At 34.5% G+C, this 19,080-nt stretch overlaps 1 protein-coding gene across 2 annotated transcripts in view; it reads right to left on the bottom strand.

The window, feature by feature from the left end:
• Window positions 1-14,881, bottom strand: part of LOC127879012 (unhealthy ribosome biogenesis protein 2 homolog) — an 80,671-nt gene extending 65,790 nt beyond the window's left edge. Inside the window, exons 1-5 of one of the 2 annotated variants that reach the window (XM_052425597.1) lie at window positions 14,836-14,881; window positions 7,865-8,015; window positions 7,386-7,500; window positions 2,826-2,957; window positions 1,462-1,617 (exon numbers count right to left, since the gene is read on the bottom strand). In XM_052425597.1, coding sequence (XP_052281557.1) covers window positions 1,462-1,617; window positions 2,826-2,957; window positions 7,386-7,500; window positions 7,865-8,015; window positions 14,836-14,863 — 582 coding nt within the window. In that variant the 5' untranslated portion in view covers window positions 14,864-14,881. Of the gene's footprint in view, window positions 1-1,461; window positions 1,650-2,825; window positions 2,960-7,385; window positions 7,501-7,864; window positions 8,016-14,835 lie in introns of those variants that run through there. The other variant, XM_052425598.1, reaches the window with a different exon arrangement.
• Window positions 14,882-19,080: the final 4,199 nt, after the last annotated feature.

The following is a 19,080-nucleotide window of genomic DNA, read 5'->3' as shown; positions in this document are numbered from 1 at the left end:
AGTAGTAGTAGTAGTAGTAGTAGTAGTAGTAGTAGTAGTAGTAGTAGTAGTAGTAGTAGTAGTAGTAGCAGTAGCAGTAGCAGTAGCAGTAGCAGCATTACAAGACCAATACTTAAGAATGATCAAATGGGAAAAGGTAACATAGCACCAGCAGTAAATATGGGGCTCATTTACAGGTCAGATTTGGAATCTCTGCTGTAAAATGAGATTTTGAATGAATTAAAGGGAGGCAAATCTGTAATAAAAAGAACATGCATAAACCGTAGTTGTTTCCCTTGTTTGAACCATGCTAAATCCTTACAAGTTTGGAAAGAATTGGATGAAAAATTTGGACTTTATTGCATAAACACCATTTTCTCAATTCAAGGGGAGGTAATTCTGTACTTCATGGACCAATAATGCTGATTTTTTGTAGGGTTCGTGTCCTCATTGATATAAAGACACTGTGCAAATTTGGAAAGGATCGGACAAAAAATGTGGAAGATTTTTGAAAGTTTTCACAAAATAGGCAAAAACGAATAAACATGCAAAGTTCAACGAGCTCCTGCGGCCATGTTTTTTTGACGAATCAAATTTCTTTGAACAACTTTTTCAGGGGAGCCCTCAAAGGTCATCCCTGTGAAATTTTTTGAAAATCTGATGAGCGGTTTCTGATAAGAAGATTTTTTAAGGTTTTTACCATATATGGTCATGGCGGCCATCTTGGTTATGTGATCAAATTTTTTTTAACAATTCTTTTGTCCCATGACCTAGGGATGCTCAACATGAAATTTAGTTGAAATTGGCTCAATGGTTTAGTAGAAGAAGATGTTTACAAATTGTTTACAGACGGACGGACGGACGGACGCCGGACGCTGAGTGATCACAATAGCTCACCTCGAGCTATCGCTCAGGTGAGCTAATAATCGTTGGTACTTGAATTCGTAGTTCAGCGGAACAAAGAAATCCACGAAAATTCGTACCACACGAAATTTAATGTTTTTTCAGTAGTCTAAGATTTGATCTGGTGACCTAGTTATTGGATGCAGATTTACTTATTTCAAACTGGGCCTACATATTGTCAAGATAAACATTCTGACTAAATTAAATGAAGATTGGATGCTAAATCTGGAAACGAGCTTAAAGTTGACAACACATAAAACACAACGACTGGAATTCAGACAGACATTCCATGGAATTCAATAGGATAAGTTACAGTGTCATGACAAAAAATATTAAACACTAACACTAGTCATATGTAACAATCAATTACAGGTATAAATCTCCTAAAAACTAGCTTGGTGCTTCTACAAACACAATTTAAGAATACTCCAGACGTAATTGTATCATGCATTCTTTGCTTAAATGTGGTGAACATTTCAGCCAAGTTTAATAAACTGTCAATCCCATAATTCCTCCCCCACATCTTAGCGGGGGTTTCAATAACAAAAATAGTTTATGTATTTATAAAAGACTGCTAACCTGATTCTGATTGGGGATGGTTTTTACAGTCTTTACAAACAGTTCCACAGCAGTGGAGACAAGAGTGCAGAGCTCTGCAGGATCACCAACATTATCAATAGGCCTGTTGGTCTCCAGCATCTTGACAATCTGGCACAGACTTGACAACAATCCCACCTGTAAATACACAGACTTGACAACAATCCCACCTGTAAATACACAGACTTGACAACAATCCCGCCTGTAAATACACAGACTTGACAACAATCCCACCTGTAAATACACAGACTTGACAACAATCCCGCCTGTAAATACACAGACTTGACAACAATCCCACCTGTAAATACACAGACTTGACAACAATCCCACCTGTAAATACACAGACTTGACAACAATCCCGCCTGTAAATACACAGACTCAACAACAATCCCACCTGTAAACAGTGTGAAGAGGTTTCACTGTTAAACACATAAGCCATATAGGTGTTACCAATAGTCAAAAATATTCATTGGCTATTTACACTCTGGTTACTAAACATTTTTAAAATATTTGAAATTGTTGCATTTTTTTTAAATATTGTTTTAGATGAAAATTTGTCTATAGTATATGTCAACAGATTTTTTAACAACAATAAATTCTGATTTTTTAGCAGCACATTATCATCAAGTGAGGACAGAACCATACATACTCTTCCAAAGACAACTCACAAGACATTCACTGCACCAGCAAATGTAAGCTTTGTTTGCATGCAACATATTACAATCAAAAAGTCGAACTAATCTTAAAAGAGGTCCACCAACAACTCAGATGAACAAGATGGTCATGGCAACACAAAGCGTTCACTTGAGTGCAAGCAATTCAAGAGATCAGTGCTAACAGTGGAATGATATCGCCAACAAAAATGGCCCATAACTGACATATATTGCACTGTGGGATAAACATGATTGTCCAATATTTGACTGGTCACAAAAAAACTAGTTTGTTCCAAAGTTTGTTACGACTGAAGGTCTTATTCTCTTCCAAATGCTGTGAAAGTTTGGGCAAGATTCCATGAAAATCAAGACTTAACCTTGTGTAAAGTCTATTAGAATTATTATCTTCTAATTCTAACCAGGCGATACATCTTATTCTGATCAGATCAAGACCACCAGATTGAAATGTCAAAACAAAATAGTGAAAGTTTGTACAAGGTTGGATGGAAAGTGAATTCTTTATTGCATCAGTCTTAGCAATTGTTTCTCAAAAGTTAAAGTATTAATAGTTCCTATCTATCAACCTACAGATGAGTAACAAAATATTTTATTCCTATAAAAATACCTTATCATGCTTAATATATACACTTTCCATAATGGAAGAGTGGAAGAAAGACATGCAAGGATACAAACCATTTCTTCCGGCTTGGCTGTGAAAACCTCAGCTAGATTTGGTGTGGACATGATTGCCAGGCAACATCCTATTAAGTGCTTCAAATTACCATGGCTACCAACTATGGATTCAGCCAGTGCAGAAACCAACACCTAAAAAACAAACACACATTTTATTACATCTTATACAAGTATACACTCATACAAGTTTTTTCTATTTAAGGAATTATAGCCTTCACCCAAGTTCTGGGTACACCAATAGTCTCAGACTTGACCTGGTTAGCCTTCACCCGAGTTCTGGGTACACCAATAGTCTCAGACTTGACCTAGTTAGCCTTCACCCGAGTTCTAGGTACACCAATAGTCTCAGACTTGACCTGGTTAGCCTTCACTCGAGTTCTGGGTACACCAATAGTCTCAGACTTGACCTGGTTAGCCTTCATCCCAGTTTTGGGTACACCAATAGTCTCAGACTTGACCTGGTTAGCCTTCATCCCAGTTCTGGGTACACCAATAGTCTCAGACTTGACCTGGTTAGCCTTCACCCAAGTTCTGAGTACACCAATAGTCTCAGACTTGACCTGGCTAGCCTTCATCCAAGTTCTGGGTACACCAATAGTCTCAGACTTGACCTGGTTAGCCTTCATCCAAGTTCTAGGTACACCAATAGTCTCAGACTTGACCTGGTTAGCCTTCACCCAAGTTCTGGGTACACCAATAGTCTCAGACTTGACCTGGTTAGCCTTCATCCAAGTTCTGGGTACACCAATAGTCTCAGACTTGACCTGGTGACCAATTTTTTTAACCAGACTTGACCCATATTTAAACATAGCTTTAATATCGTGAATATAAATATCTCAAACATGTTTGTTTTAATATTCAGTCATTAATGATACTTTTAAAGTTGCAATCTTTTTTACCAGATTTTACCAGGTGAGTTTTTTAATGCCAATTACCCAAATTTAGATATTATCAAGATAAACATTCTGACCATGTTACATCTATATTGAGTTATTATGACCAAGTTTTTTGATGCACCTGACCTAGTTTAAACTTATCCTAGACATTTGGGCAGTTTAGGATTTATTTATTTCATTGGACTCTCAGAAAAACAAAGTAACAACTACCGTATGTAAGTTTCATGACTTCCAACACAAGTTCCATCATGTAAGGGAGCTAGAAGAAGGATTATACAATATTCAACTTAGTTTTTCAGATTCTATGAATGCATTGACATACAAATATTCAAGAAAAAGAATTTACCTTAAACATACCTTCTAATTATTATACAATTCAATTAAACAAGAGGCCCCAAAGGGCCCTGGGTCGCTCACCTGAGAGACTTAGATGGAAAGAAACAAAGATTAAAACTCTTCAGCAAATATTTCAAATTATTAGTATGACAAGACTGAATTTAAAAATAAGGTGTTCCAAAGTATTGACAATAGGCCTATATAGAAAATTACACCACCCACCCTGGCGGCCATGTTTTAAATACCCAGATTTTTAAAAAATATATATATAAGGAAAATGCTTCTTACAAACATATAGAGAAAACTGCCCCATCCCGTGGCGGCAATGTTTTTCCACTGATCAAGACCATTTTCAAATTCATCCGACATATCAATAAAACCAATGTTTTTACCAAATTTCATGATGATTGGCCAAAAAATGTGACTTTTAGAGTGTTCACAGGCTTTTTCAGTATGTAAATATAAGGAAAATGACCCCCCTGCCCCGGCGGTCATGTTACTAGATGGATCAAAACCATTTTTGAACTCAACCGTCATATCCAGGAAACAAGGGTTGTTAATGTTGTTTTGTGAAAAGAAAAGGTTTGCTGTTTCTGCAGATATATACATTATGCGTTATCAGTAGTTTGGTGTGTGTGTGTTTAATTTTTTTTAAATAGACATTTGTTATCCGCTGCGACAAAGCTATTATTTTGGATAAAAGTAATATGCGGACAGTAATTTAATAATGAGCATCAGCAAAAGAAAATGGAAGTACATTTTTCAACAAATTGTTGTCCAAATTTGAGATCATTAGATAAGCATCTCAGCATCTTACAATCTGTTTAGCAAGAACACTTTTACATACTGAAAACAACCGTATTTGTTCAAGAGATTGTGTTTTTATAAAATAGTTCTTGCATAATTAAATAAAATATGTTGAATTGTTATCATATATCAAAGTCAGTTATAAAAAAAGTAAATGAGTACCAGAATATGTACAGCTACTAGAAATTCAATATTGATCTTCTTTTATTGTACAAAACATCACTTGATCTTTCTTAATAGTTATAAATATGTGCAAATATAGAAGTAAACACACACAAGACATTTGAAAATGTATCATATCAAAACAACTACCAAACTATTTGTAATTTAAATGCACACCAAATCTGTAGCATAAATACATTATTCTTGCAAAAACAAATGCAAATCAACTTTTCTTCAAACAGTTGTTTGTGCTTCTTAAAAGATGTGATAAGTTGTTGTTTTTTTACTACCAAATTGTTCACATTTTTGACAAAGTGTTTTTAAACAACTGGAACAATTTTAGGACTCACATTGCATTGATATTTCCAATTGAAACAAAAATTAAACCTGCTAAAATCACACAACTTTCATAATCACACACACACTACTGAGTAACAGAAAATTGTAGGGGTAAAACATTTCAAGTTGTAATGTCTTATCCATCTTATGAGTGGTTTCCATCTGACATCAACACAAAGGTCTTTGATGTAAGTTCCCGTTTAATTGGGGTCAATTTCCAGGAGTGTTACACAATTACCACCTGGCAACAATGCTGGCACAGGTATAAATGAGTTATAGAGAGTAGCCTAAGATAAGTAAATAAAAAGTAAAATAAGATTCATATGCAACACTTCTTGTTGTTTTATTGGTTTTACCACTATGTTAAATTTTTGCAAAGATATAGATAACAATCATAAGTAATGGTAATAATTAATTTGAGTAATGCAATAATTATTATTAAATATTTGGGTTGTGGTTAATTCATTACCAGTATCATCATTATCATCATAACCATCATAACCATCATTATCATCATAATCATCATCATCATCATCATCATCATCATCATCATCATCATCATCATCATCATCATCATCATCATCATCATCATCATTGTGCACCAAAATCCACATTACAACTAGAGTTTGGTTTTAATATATTCATATTATGAAAACTGCCACCCTGGCGGCCATGTTTTTCAACAAACCCTAACCATTTTCAAACTCAGCCAAGCTATCAAAACAAAAAATCTTTGGACCAAGTTCCATGAAGATTGGGCTATAAATGTTTCTTCTAGAGTGTTAACAAGTTTTCACTATAGCCATATAAGCAAAGCTGCCCAGCCCCCTGGCGGCCATATTTTTCAACATTCTGAAACCATTTTCAAACTCAGCCTAGCTATCATAAAAACAAATGTTCAGACCAAGTTTCATGAAGATTGGACTATAAATGTGACTCCTAGTGTGTTAATAAGGTTTAACTATAGCCATATAAGCAAAACTGCCCTGCCCCCTGGCTTCCATGGTTTTTTACCGATCCGAACCATTTTCAAACTCAACCGTCGTATCCAGGAAACAAATGTTCTGACCAAATTTCATGAAGATTGGACCAAAAATGTGACTTCTAGAGCATTCACATCTTTTCACTATATACATATAGAGAAAACTGCCCCGGCCCCTGGTAACCATGTTTTTTCACCGATCTGGACCATTTTCGAACTCGTCCGAGATATCAAGGAAACCAATGTTTTGACCAAGTTTCATGATGTTTGGGCATAAATTGTGACTTCTAGAGTGTTCACAAGGTTTCTCTATAGTCATATAAGGAATACTGCCCCGCCCCCTGGTGGCCATGTTTTTTAATGAACTGAAACCATTTTTGAACTCAACCATCATATCATTAAGACAAACATTTTGACAAAGTTACATGAAGATTGGGCATCAAATGTGACTTCTACAGTGTTCACAAGGTTTTTCTTTTTTTTGGCCTAGTGACCTCGTTTTTGACCCAGCATGACCCAGTTTCGAACTCGGTCAAGGTATCATTGAAACAAATGTTCTGACCAAGTTTCATGAAGATCGGTCAATAAATGTGGCCTCTAGAGTGTTCACAAGGCAAATGTTGACGACAGATGCACGACGAAAAGGCGATCACAATAGCTCACCATGAGCATGTTGTGCTCAGGTGAGCTAAAAATGATCAGATTTGTGTAATGTACTTTAAAAACTCTCAAACACAAATTATAAGGTTGCCATGGTGTAGTGGATATTGTCCGCCTAGGGATCTGGAGGTCACAGGTTCCATCCCCACTGTGGGAGCGTTCTTTCGATCTGCCCTAAAGTCACCAAGTACTGGTTCTTAGTCCCAGGAAACGAACTCAAGAGCATTTCAATAGCCAAAGGCTTTCGATGCCATCAAGCTTTAATAAATAGGTTTTAACTAAATTCTGAACCAACATTCCATAATTAGCTGTGAGGAAGTTCAGACCTTCAGTTTTCTGAATTTAACGAATGCCACAATCCTGGAGGACTAAGCATACCTGTGAGGAGGATGGCCTTAAGAATATCCCTGTTAACTGCTGGGCTTTTGGAGATTTCAGGACATCCGATAAGCATTGCCAGACAAGAGTGGCATCACTGTCATTTAACTGCTCCCTAATTTACATGAACATAAACTTTGATTATGAGCGTGTGGTTTGGGTAAGGTTTTAATTCATGAAACAAGATTGCACAGAAACCACATGCTAAGGCCAGACAAATGTGTTTGTATTTGGAAATAGCCTGCCTTAAATTTTCTACTTCCTTCTAACCAGGCAATAAAAAACAAATATTTTACTTGGGGCTATTAGATAATTCAGCAGTTTTTTGGTCAAATTAAATATTTGTTTAAAGATATTTGTTGTATATGTTTTTAGTAAAGTACTTAATTTAGCATAAATGTGGACCATACACAAAACAAGAATCTGACTCAATCAAAGTTCAATGGACCAAAAACGGAAAGGATTTTGAAATAAAATACCTCTTTCTGTTAATAAGAAGTCCAAACAACAAATCAATCAAGACTTGTTCCTTATTTGGAATGAAGACTTGGTTAGCAATCCAGGCATATCTGACAAGTTTCAAACGATCTGACACAGGCAGAGATTTGTCCTTCAATCTCACATAGTAACCTGAAAAAATGTACACACTTTGTAATACAACAATGTCTGAGAAAGAAACAAATTTAAGAAAAATGGTTGGACATCCTTGTTCTTTGAACAGTTAGATGAAATAAAAGTTTCCTAAACAAATCTACACATTCTAAGAGGCAATCCACTAATGTTAAATTACTGTCCATGTTTTATAAAAAAATTGAAATGAGGAAAACGTTGCTGTTCTTCGAAAACCGCGTAAGTCAATTTTTACAACTTTTCAATAGGCAAAAAAAACATTTTTAAACTATAATAATTTAGATAGTCTAAAAAAGGAACCAAATATTAAAGAGAAAACTGCGTAAGTCCATTTTTAGAATTAAAATGACAACAACAGGCTTTTATATTTTCATAAATACAAAGTATTCCCATTTTAATTAAGACTATCTAAATTAATATATTTTAAAACTAAGAAAAATATCTTAAAAATGTTTTTTGAAAAGTTGGAAAAATTGACTTACGCAGTTTTTGTAGAAACAATTAGTGACCCAATGAGTGTTCAGGATTTTCTCACGTGCTCATAACTATGCCTTCCAATTGGAGATGAAATCCAGTATTTTCGCAGAAAATGACCCGTGAACCCGCCATTCTTATAATAACAAATAACATTTTGCACCAAATTTGACTTACGCGGTTTTCGAAGAACAGCAACTAAAAGCAAACGTTCTTTTTAACAGCTTGTAAATTTCTGAGTTTCATCTTTGTATAGACTCTTGATCAGCGTTTCTCTCATCAAAGATCCTTGCAATCACATCATTAAATCATAGCCAATGACAAAATTAATGGTGTAACTGCATAAATATGGTTTATGAACGAGGGAATATCCGATTTAAACAATGTAAAACAAGTATTTGACAATTTATTTTAACAGATGGGGTGTTAAGAGGTTTTGCACTTATTCTTGGAAATAAGAATACAATATTTTTTTAAACAATACCGTCAATTAGGAATTTCAGGCATAAAATAGGAAAAATATATACTGAACAATCTACACATAAAGGTCATTCAGCTGTTACAGACAGGGCCCTTCTTTGGCCTTTTTTGGGGCCAAAATTTGGCCCCATTCCCCCCTTACAATAGTTTTTTTTCCTCTTTTTAAAGGTCAATTTTAAAGAAAATCCAAAGTCAATATATTAAACGCTATTGACATTGAAATATGATTAAATTATCGGGAAAATACGTTTACGTGTTGTGTTTAACCTGAAAAAGATGATTTTGTTGACTTTTATGATCGTAACTCGCAAAGCGTTGATTCGCTTATCTCCCCTGTTTTCCCCTGTTGTGTGACGTCAGAGCTGAACAAGCATTTTCCCGTCGGCTTAGAAGATAAGCGATAGATCAGAATTCTGGTTTTATTTTTTCTGTTTGTATTGATATTTTCGTGAAATTGTTTTCACAGTAATAGGGAAAATGGTTATCTGTGCGGCCTTTCGCTGTAAATCACGTTCTGGAAAAGATAATGTGATTTTTTTTTCCAGTTTCCGAATGACAAAAAACTGAAGAAGATTTGGTGCACCAAAATCGGTCGTGCCAGCCATGTTTCCAAACACAAACTGTTTTCTCCAAATAAAAACAGCAGCGTCTGTTTCTGTCTTGGCATCGATACACAGAATCACGCCGTGTCTTTACACGCGGCGATTACCCGAGTAAAAATATTTACAAATATTTATTGTATACTATAGCCAATGTTAAATAATTTTAAAATTAACGAAAATTAGAAACAGATACAGATAAAACGCTGATATATTTACTTCTGCGCGATTGTGTTAACATTTCGTCAGCTTCTCTTCATACTTCATACAATTACCATCGGATGTCAACTGTCAAAACAATGATAATTCCGTATATGGCCGATTTCCGTTCTTCACATTAAATTCTGGTAAATATTGAAGAAATACCGGTAGTGCTCAAATTCCTAAACACAAACTTTCTCTATTTTTTCGAAAGTATCAAACGAATTTCAGCATATGTTACTTTCTTTTTAAAGATTTGATGAAATTTCGATTAAAAGTTTCGTAGTGAATTTCAACTAAAGTACCGGAGTATCTCGCAAATAATTTGCCATTGACAATTCCTTTGAATAAAATAAAAATCAAACACGCTGTATCGTTATCGTTACACTCTTTTAGTTCGTTCATTATTGAAAAATTACATTCAATTGCATACATTTGTATTGTACTGTATACTGAGCGCACAAAAAATCATCGTAACTATATAATTCAATGTTAGTACACAAACCGTCAAAATTATTTATACTTTGTTTGGTCTGTGTATGATGTATGTTGGATGGTTTTTATTTGTTTTAAGAAATTATTTTGACAATAAATATCGTTATTTTAAACGTTTTAAGCAAGTCTCATTTCCGAGATCATATACAGGAATTCACTGTGTAAGTTACTTCGATATTCTTACTGATCTATACAAATTATTGTATTTACAGACGGCACGTGCTTATCTAAAGTTTGTGTGTCATAATACACAGGATATTCGATGTTCAGGGCTTGATTTGGCAATAAAACAAAAACGCGGTCTACGGTTTTCGGTAGAACGTTTGTACTGACCAACATAATATTTGATATTGCACGTGCTTATCTTACATTTAGGGATAAAAAAACACGGGTCGAAGCCATTGTGTGCTTCTTTGTGCCATAAAACACAATCCCGCAGGCTATTTTCGGTAGCACGCGTGGTCAGAAACTAACAAGTTAGAGTAATAAATCACAGAGATTATAATATGAGAACTGCATGGAGTCTGAAATAAAACAGAATGCCGACAAATCAAAATGGTCGCAGCCTAATTTTTTAATATAAAATTCGACATGTAGACATATATGGTGAATTTACTAAAAATCAATTATGGGTTCGTCGTGGCTACAAACCACAGACTCTAGATGAGAATAGACACTCCGTGTACAAACTGCGAAAAGCATAAACAACACGAAATTATCACTAATCCAGGTGCGGGCGCCTACAGCTAGATGCGAGCACAGTTTCCTTTAAGCATCGGCGACTAAAAGGCTAACAAAATTGAAATTTGGAACATAAGATATATTCTGTTTATTTCTGCTAACAATCCCCAATGTTTATTTGACGCTTGAATTTGTAAACGGCGCGCTAACAGAAGACAATCAGAAGTGTGTTTCGGATTACAAATGTGTATTCTTATTAGGGAATTCAACAAAACATTTATATTTGTAATATATTTGTAATGAACTAAATATTAATTTGTTAAAAAGCTTTTCGTGTCAAAAAACTTTTTTGATAATATTATGCGTGAAAAGCACGATTTCCAGGAGGATTACACCCAGTTGCTATCATCAGTAGATCTAACTGACTAAGATTTTATCGTAGAGGAGTACACATAAGGATAAGTGTGGTAGGTTTAACAAAGCCATAACACTGCAATAAACCAATTAAATTATCGATTGATAGTGACATGGGGGTTATTCAGAGGCAATCAAATTTCCGCTAATGATTATCACACGCGCATTTTTCGCAAAAATTGGGATATTATGTTTTTCATTTTCGTCCATTAATAAGACGCTTCAGAAAAAAGTCGCGTCTTTACCCCCCAAAATACGGTAGTGTGTTTTCTGTCCTCTGAAATTTTATTGAACTTTACATTTGCACTATGCATAAGTGCAAAAGATTACGAACTAGACCAAACATGCGCGATGAACAGTTAGAGCATCGATGTAATTACATCAATGGGTGCAAATGATTAGAATTATTGTTGTAAGTTAAATTATGTGTTGCAATAATACGATTTCGTTCACTTGCATTTATTTACAAAAAATACAATAATTTATATATATGATGAACAATCTAATAACGAACATTTTAGGGCTTTTTCCAGCCATTTTGGGAAAAGGAGTCTTGTCTAATTGAGATTTTTTAAATCGATAAACTGGCGTGTACTGTACGTATACGGTCTAATTTCATGCAGTTCATCTTCATAATGATCATATTCGTCAGAAAAGTCCATAATTTAACATAAAAGTATTGATGTAATAGCAATGCAGTTGATCGTCTCAGGGGTTAATGTAAGAAATTGACACTCACTTGCCCGGGGGGCAAGTTACTTGCAAGTTACTTGCCCTCATTAAAAACTGGTTGCCCTATTTTGAAGTCAATTTTTTATTGTCATTTGATCTTGAAAGCATTGATTCACATACATTATTATGCTAGATTTAATTTCAGCTATATTCAATGTATCAAAAATAAAATAATAATCGTTTTTATAATATAAAGTTGTCAACAAAACAAAATCTGGACAGTTTTATTTCATTGAATAGTCACTATTGAATACAATACATATGAAGAGTTTATTACTATTAAAATTTTAAAACGAAATACTTGTCACTATATCTATACAAGTTATGGCATAGATTAAAAGGGGTGAGGGCTTAGAATAGTACTGTGAAAATGATTGTTCAGAGTTTGAAATTCATGTTGATGTCTTTGATGAAGATTTTCTCACTATTTTAAACTGTGAATATGTAACATACAAGTTATTTACAGTTACTTTTATTAAAAATAGAAAAGATTGGCTGGATGCTACTGTCCGCCATGTTAAAACGTCTGCAGAGTATAACTTGTTTTGAGCGTTTAGATTGGCTTATACAATGCAAGCGACCAATAAAATCTTGTTTTACTTGTACTTGATAAAAAAATATATTGACCCAAAGAAAATAGATACAAGGGGAAAAGTCGAAAACATACCGCAATTATGCTAATACGAAACGGACTTGCCCGGCGGACTATCTACTTTGGAAAATCACTTGCCCGCGACGATTTTAACCCGGCACGGGCAAGCGGGCATCCGCTTAAAAAAAGCCCTGCGTCTCGGCATAAATAACACTGTTAAAAATACCGTAAATCCACGAATATGATATGCCCTCGTGCATAATACGCACTCCCTAGTTTGGTCACAATTAATCGGTAAAAATTGAAAATCCGTGTAAAATACGCACTTAAAAAATCAGTGTCCAAAATAGGCCATTTCCGAAAAAATGTGTCAATATATTTTTGTGTTGTGAAAATAGCAATCAATTTGGTGTTGTCAACTATCTGTTACACAGTAATTCCCCGGTATATTGATCGGGATGTGTTATAGTGCTGTTGTTATGACAGTTGCATAATAAATATCTCTGTCTATTGTTTATATTACCATTGATTGTTATCGATAACACACGGACCCCTTGCTGACATCCGGGTCAAGCAGTCATAATTACAAAAGAAAGAAGATGTTTTTTGTTTTCACATTTTATTCAATTTGACAATATTCGGGACGATAATAATTATTATAATAATAAAGTAATAAGAAGACAAAATGGTTACTTCCGTTTATATAGTTGTCTAGATGAATTACCTGTGTTACAAACTCGATACTTTAATATAACTTAAAATACAATTAAACCGCTTGTGTTTTTCATGATCTCTTTAATTAAAATACGCTGCTGTCATTAAGGCTAGTTTGGGAGTAAAAAACAAATTAATTAATTATCATCTTTCAATTTAATTCGGCAATCGGCAGACAGGTGTAATAGACTCTATTAGCATTATAAAACTAATTATTTTTGGCGGATGTTTTCAATGAAATTTTACTAGATTTTCGCATTTTCACAAATAAGATTTTTATTGAGCCAAATTCTCAATATTTTCGCAAATGACTCAAATGGCGAATGACAGCGCGAGCCCTGTTGCACCCCTTTGATGTAATGGTGTAGTTCAAAATGGCTGCCGCGAAGGGAATAACAGCAATTAAGTTGAAAATTTACACAGGAAAATTTTTGTTCTGCTCTAAACTCGTACATTATACGCACCCCGTTCTTGAAGAAAAAATCGGCAGGTAAAAAAGTGCCTTTTATATTCGTAGTTTTATGGTAGCGGATGTACAGCTCTGACGTCATGTAGCAAGGGAGGTAAGTCAGTCAAACTTTTAGAAAACTGTGCGTTATTGGAAGATTTACCTAGTGATTTATGGAATAAGGCGTAACGCTTAATGGTTGCAAATAGTTTTATTCCGCATCTCAAACAATTATCTTTCATATTATAAAGTTTCCAAAAGTGTTAAAATTGACCTTTAAGCTAAAAATTACCCCTTCAAAATTTTTTTTTTTTATATATGTATATTTTTTACTTTTATACCTATGTTCCCAGCTGGTATCGTGCTATCTAAAGTATATTTATGTAAATTACATTAAAATATAGCAATTTTAGGTGTTCAATGGTCGGTGAAAAGATCTTCTTAAATTCCCCTTTTCGCCCAAAACGATGTGAAATTCCCCCCCCCCCTCTAATAAGAACCCGGGCCCCAATCCCCCTAAGTGTAGCAAGGGCCCTGACAGTTTGGGCATACCAAAAAGTAGTTTGACAAGTAAGAAAAAAGGGACTTCATATGTCAATAATACCTGAAAGGGGAGTTAGACAGTATATATAGATAAAGATCTTAAACAAGCTAGAATTCCATTGTTTAAAAATCAGATTCTCATTAAGATCATTCAACTGTGAACGTTTTAGGCTATTCAACCCAAATGTCAACTTTCCACCGTAAACATTCTACTGTTGAAAACAGATTGACGATTTACGGAAAGTGTCACTATTTCACATTTGTAGTGGACTGCGGCCTATGTCTTGATCAACACGTGTGGTAATTATTCAAGGTTTTCAACATTATTTCATAAAATATATATACCGGGGGTACGCCATATAAAAAACATATCATCATAATTGAATTATAAGAATGTTTACGCAACTTTCAAAATACAAAACGATCGATAAAGCAATGTTTTTATACTTATTGACTCTATTTTCATTTTCGACATTTCCCTTCCAATTGAAGAATACCTTATGACACAACAAAACGGGATTAAGACAAAACGGCAAACAATAACAAATTGGACACTTTTATTTAACCGCCTCACAGATAATATCTCAACGGTTACGGCGATTTCTACAGTATTCGTGCATGTAAAATAATTTCAGATGTGGAAGTATTACGAGTGTGCCCCTTTCTGCCGATAATTTCTTTGCTTTTTTTCAAATATGATTTGCATTAAAAATAGAGAAGATGAAGTAAAAACTATATCAAATAATACAAATAAATCGAGAAGGTTAATCGTTCGAAATAAGAACATATACTTTTAAGATACTATTCAAAAATAAAAAAATAGTATTAACGAATAGGGCCAAACAAACTCGTGCTACACACGCTCACTATTTAATGAGGTCAGTATACAAGGTAAAAAACACGGGTATTAAACAATACTGCACGCGAAAAAGTTGTGATATGGAAAAAATTAAAGACTTCAATGTGAAACATAAAAGCTAGTCTTTGGTTTTATAAATGTTAAAATCTCCAAGCTGGCAACTTAAAGCCGAGTATTAAGAAACGAATTTAATAAGTAAAATTAATTGCAATATACTACAAGAATTAAGCACATAAAATATAGTAAAAAAACTGAACAGAAACGATTAAACCAACACCTAAGCGTTGCTAACATATTGAAAACATTTGAAGAGTTTTGCAACATTGCATCCGGACCGATATTACAGCACTAGTTAAGTAAGCATTCAATTACTGTTGCAGAAATCTATAGCGACAGCTAGGAGTCGGCTCAAGGTCAAATTGAAATCTCACCAAGTTTACTAAAAAGCTACATCAGGAGATAGAGGGTGCAGAATGAACAGGGTTTTCAGGGGTTAACACACGGGCTGGACAGAATGTTAACACACCGTTAAGATTTTTATTTTTACACATATCTCAAGTTATTGAAATTCATTTGCAAAAATCTTTAATGCATAAAGACAGTTTTTCTTGCAGTGTGTGCCGATATCTTAAGGTATACGATTAAATCATTGAATACGTCTGAAATCGGTGACAAAATTTCACGCTGCGTGAAGCAAACACGTATAAAAATATTGTCTCAGGCCTATCCAGATCCGTCTAAATTAGAAACCTTTACACTGAAGTTAAATGGCCAAGTCTAGAAAAACGACGAAGTTGTCTTAAACTAATTCATATCTACAAAATGCATGAGGGCCAGTTTCCCAATTACCTTACTAACCTTCTTCCATCAACAGTTCATGAAAAATCCTCTCGAAATCTTAGAAACGCGAGAGACTATACTATTTTTGTCAAGAAGAGCTTTACTTTATTCACGCTCGTTTTTACCATCTGCAAGTAATCTATGGAATTCGTTACCTAATGATATACGAAACATTCACACCATTTCGAGTTTTAAAACTTCATTGAAACAATTATTGAATTTATGCGAATATAATGCCCAATACTTTAACACTGGGGATTGACACTCATCAAATCTGCATGCCCGTTTAAGAAACAATTGCAGCAACCTTAACTCGGACTTATTCATTAATCATTTAAAAACACTCCTCTATGTGCGTGCAAAAAGGATGCTGAAAATATTGAGCATTACCTCTTTCATTGTCATACATACCGTTTGCAGCGAATAGCTCTATTTACTGCGTTACGATCGTTTCATCCCCTTAATTGACCAGTCGCCAAATACGAGATCGTTCCGCCCACTAAGTTGTGTTTTCATAAAACGCTTTATCCATTACTCCGACAGTCTTTGTTTGTCGGACCATGTGGCCGCAATAAACGAAATCTTATTGATTATTTCGTGAGCTTGATTGACAGATGGCGAGTGGTCAATTGTGAAATGCTCCTTTATGATAAGCCTTCACTAAATATTGAAAGCAAACCATAATTTTTAACGAAGTTAACATATATATTATTGCGACAAAGCGATTCATTACTTAGCTAACTTGTTTTTCCATTTTGCTTGACAGGACGTATAACTATTATTACTATCATTATTACTAACACTATTACTATCATTATTAGTACTCTTTATTGTATAAGATATCTGTTTACTTTCTATATAATCAGTATTTTTTTATTATTATTACTATTAGTATTACTATTCTTGGTAACTACTGTTATTATTAGAAGTACTGTTGGCATCATATAATAAATATAATTACAAGTATTGCGATTTATGTTCTCAATTGTATACTGTGTAAATGACATCATTAATATTTAAGTCTGTCACCATTACTACATGTTAAACTATCGCAAGGAAAAGACCCCCGACATTGTTAAAGAACTTCAGGTCTAACCATTTTTCCATTATGCATGTATGGACCAATGTATATTTTTGTACAATGTCATTATTTGGAAATATAACATGTTTAAAATAAAGTTGAAATTCTTAAGATTAAAAAAAAAACGTTATTTGAAAAAAGCACCACTTATCGGTGTGTTTACATCCATTAACGTTTAATTGGGAACCCCACAAAGTCACGCGATTCTGCACCATATATAACACCTATCCTTATAAAAATATTGTTCCGGTCACCGGCTAGGGCTTTCAAAGGGATTGTCTCAAATCTGTTAGAACGCAAAACTCCCACTACCAAAATAAAATATTAAGTGCCCGTAATTATATATGCCTTAATTGGATGAAATACATTTACCACCACTCATCTATAGAACAAACACAACACTCCGTGTCATTTTGAAATGTCAAATACAGCTGTGGAAAGCGTAGCATTCGCCTAGTGTGGTCAGGAGCTACCCTGTACGTCTTAGAGGCACGAACGGTGTCATAGTATCCGTAGCGTACTGAGTAGTGAATGAAACAATAGGCTCATTTGTGTTCGTTGTGCATGGTGTGTAATTTGATTGATTTTCACAATGTCCTTAATTTATAACGCTCTCCATGACAAACGCTTGGTTACGGAATACGGTTAGAAACTCCCGAATTGCACGTACGTTGTTTGTCGCCATTTGAAGCATGCGGCAAATCCGCAATGTTTGTTCGATATTCACCACGCGTCGAAATCTATTAACTGTAGTTAGTCGCGTTATATTTCATGTGTCAACTTCGGTAATTTAAAGGGATCTTTTCACGCTTTGGTAAATTGACAAAATTGAAAAAAGTTGTTTCAGATTCGCAAATTTTCGTTTTAGTTATGATATTTGTGAGGAAACAGTAATACTGAACATTTACCATGGTCTAATATAGCCATTATATGCATCTTTTGACGATTTTAAAACCTAAAAATTATAAAGCGTTGCAACGCGAAACGATTGAATAATTTGGAGAGTTCTGTTTTTGTCGTTAAGTTTTGTGAAACTACGAAGATTGCTTATATAAGGTATAAAATACGTCACTAAGTGTACTCGGCTGAATAGCTCAGTAGGCTAAAGCGTTTTTACTTCAGGACTCTGGCAGGACTCCAGGGGTCACTGGTTCGAAACCTGGTCCGGGCAATGTTCTTTTCCTTTTTTAAATTTTATTCTTGATTTTTTACTGTAGCTTTTACGATCCAATGTTTACATTTATCGATATAAAGCATTTAATGAATAAGTTAAAAAATGCCAAAATCTGTGAAAAGGCACCTTTAAGGCGACAGTCGACGATTATACGTTATATGAACGACATAATGCGATATTTAGACATGCTATAGTTCAAATGTCTTGTTGTATGACGCGTTCATATCGATGCGTAATGATCGTGGGGTGTAAAGATTGTAGGATGCCAATTAAAATTGAACATGTATACGACCCTTATTGTTTTACCGACTCTGCACCTGGTACCTAAAAGTAAGTATTGAGTTTTTGCAACAGAAAGAATCTTAAAAAACGGAACTATATTATACTTCTGTAGATGTCTTTGTTGACTAGTTTATCAAATATATATAGAGAATATTAGGTTAGTGTTGAATAGAAAGAAGTTTGTGTAGCGAGGCTTAGAACGCCGCGAGCGCGAGCCTTGGTATTCTATTCATCCCATCGCATTTTTACTAAACAATATAAACTAACAAGCAAACACTTTATGCACATGCATTCAGATCAATTTTGCCAGAGGGAGGCTCAACTATTCAAATACTTATCTTACAAGTTTATTGAACAAGTTGGGATAGAGGCATGTCATGGGGTGTTATACCGTCAATGTCGCGGTGAAGATGGGATCAAAAAATATTTCATTGTTGGTCGTCATGCTCCTGTTGT

Source organism: Dreissena polymorpha, chromosome 4 (assembly GCF_020536995.1).
Source record: "Dreissena polymorpha isolate Duluth1 chromosome 4, UMN_Dpol_1.0, whole genome shotgun sequence".
Taxonomy (NCBI): Eukaryota; Metazoa; Mollusca; class Bivalvia; order Myida; family Dreissenidae; genus Dreissena; species Dreissena polymorpha.
The sequence above is the reverse complement of the archived record's forward strand: the minus strand, read 5'-3'. Positions and strand labels throughout refer to the sequence as shown.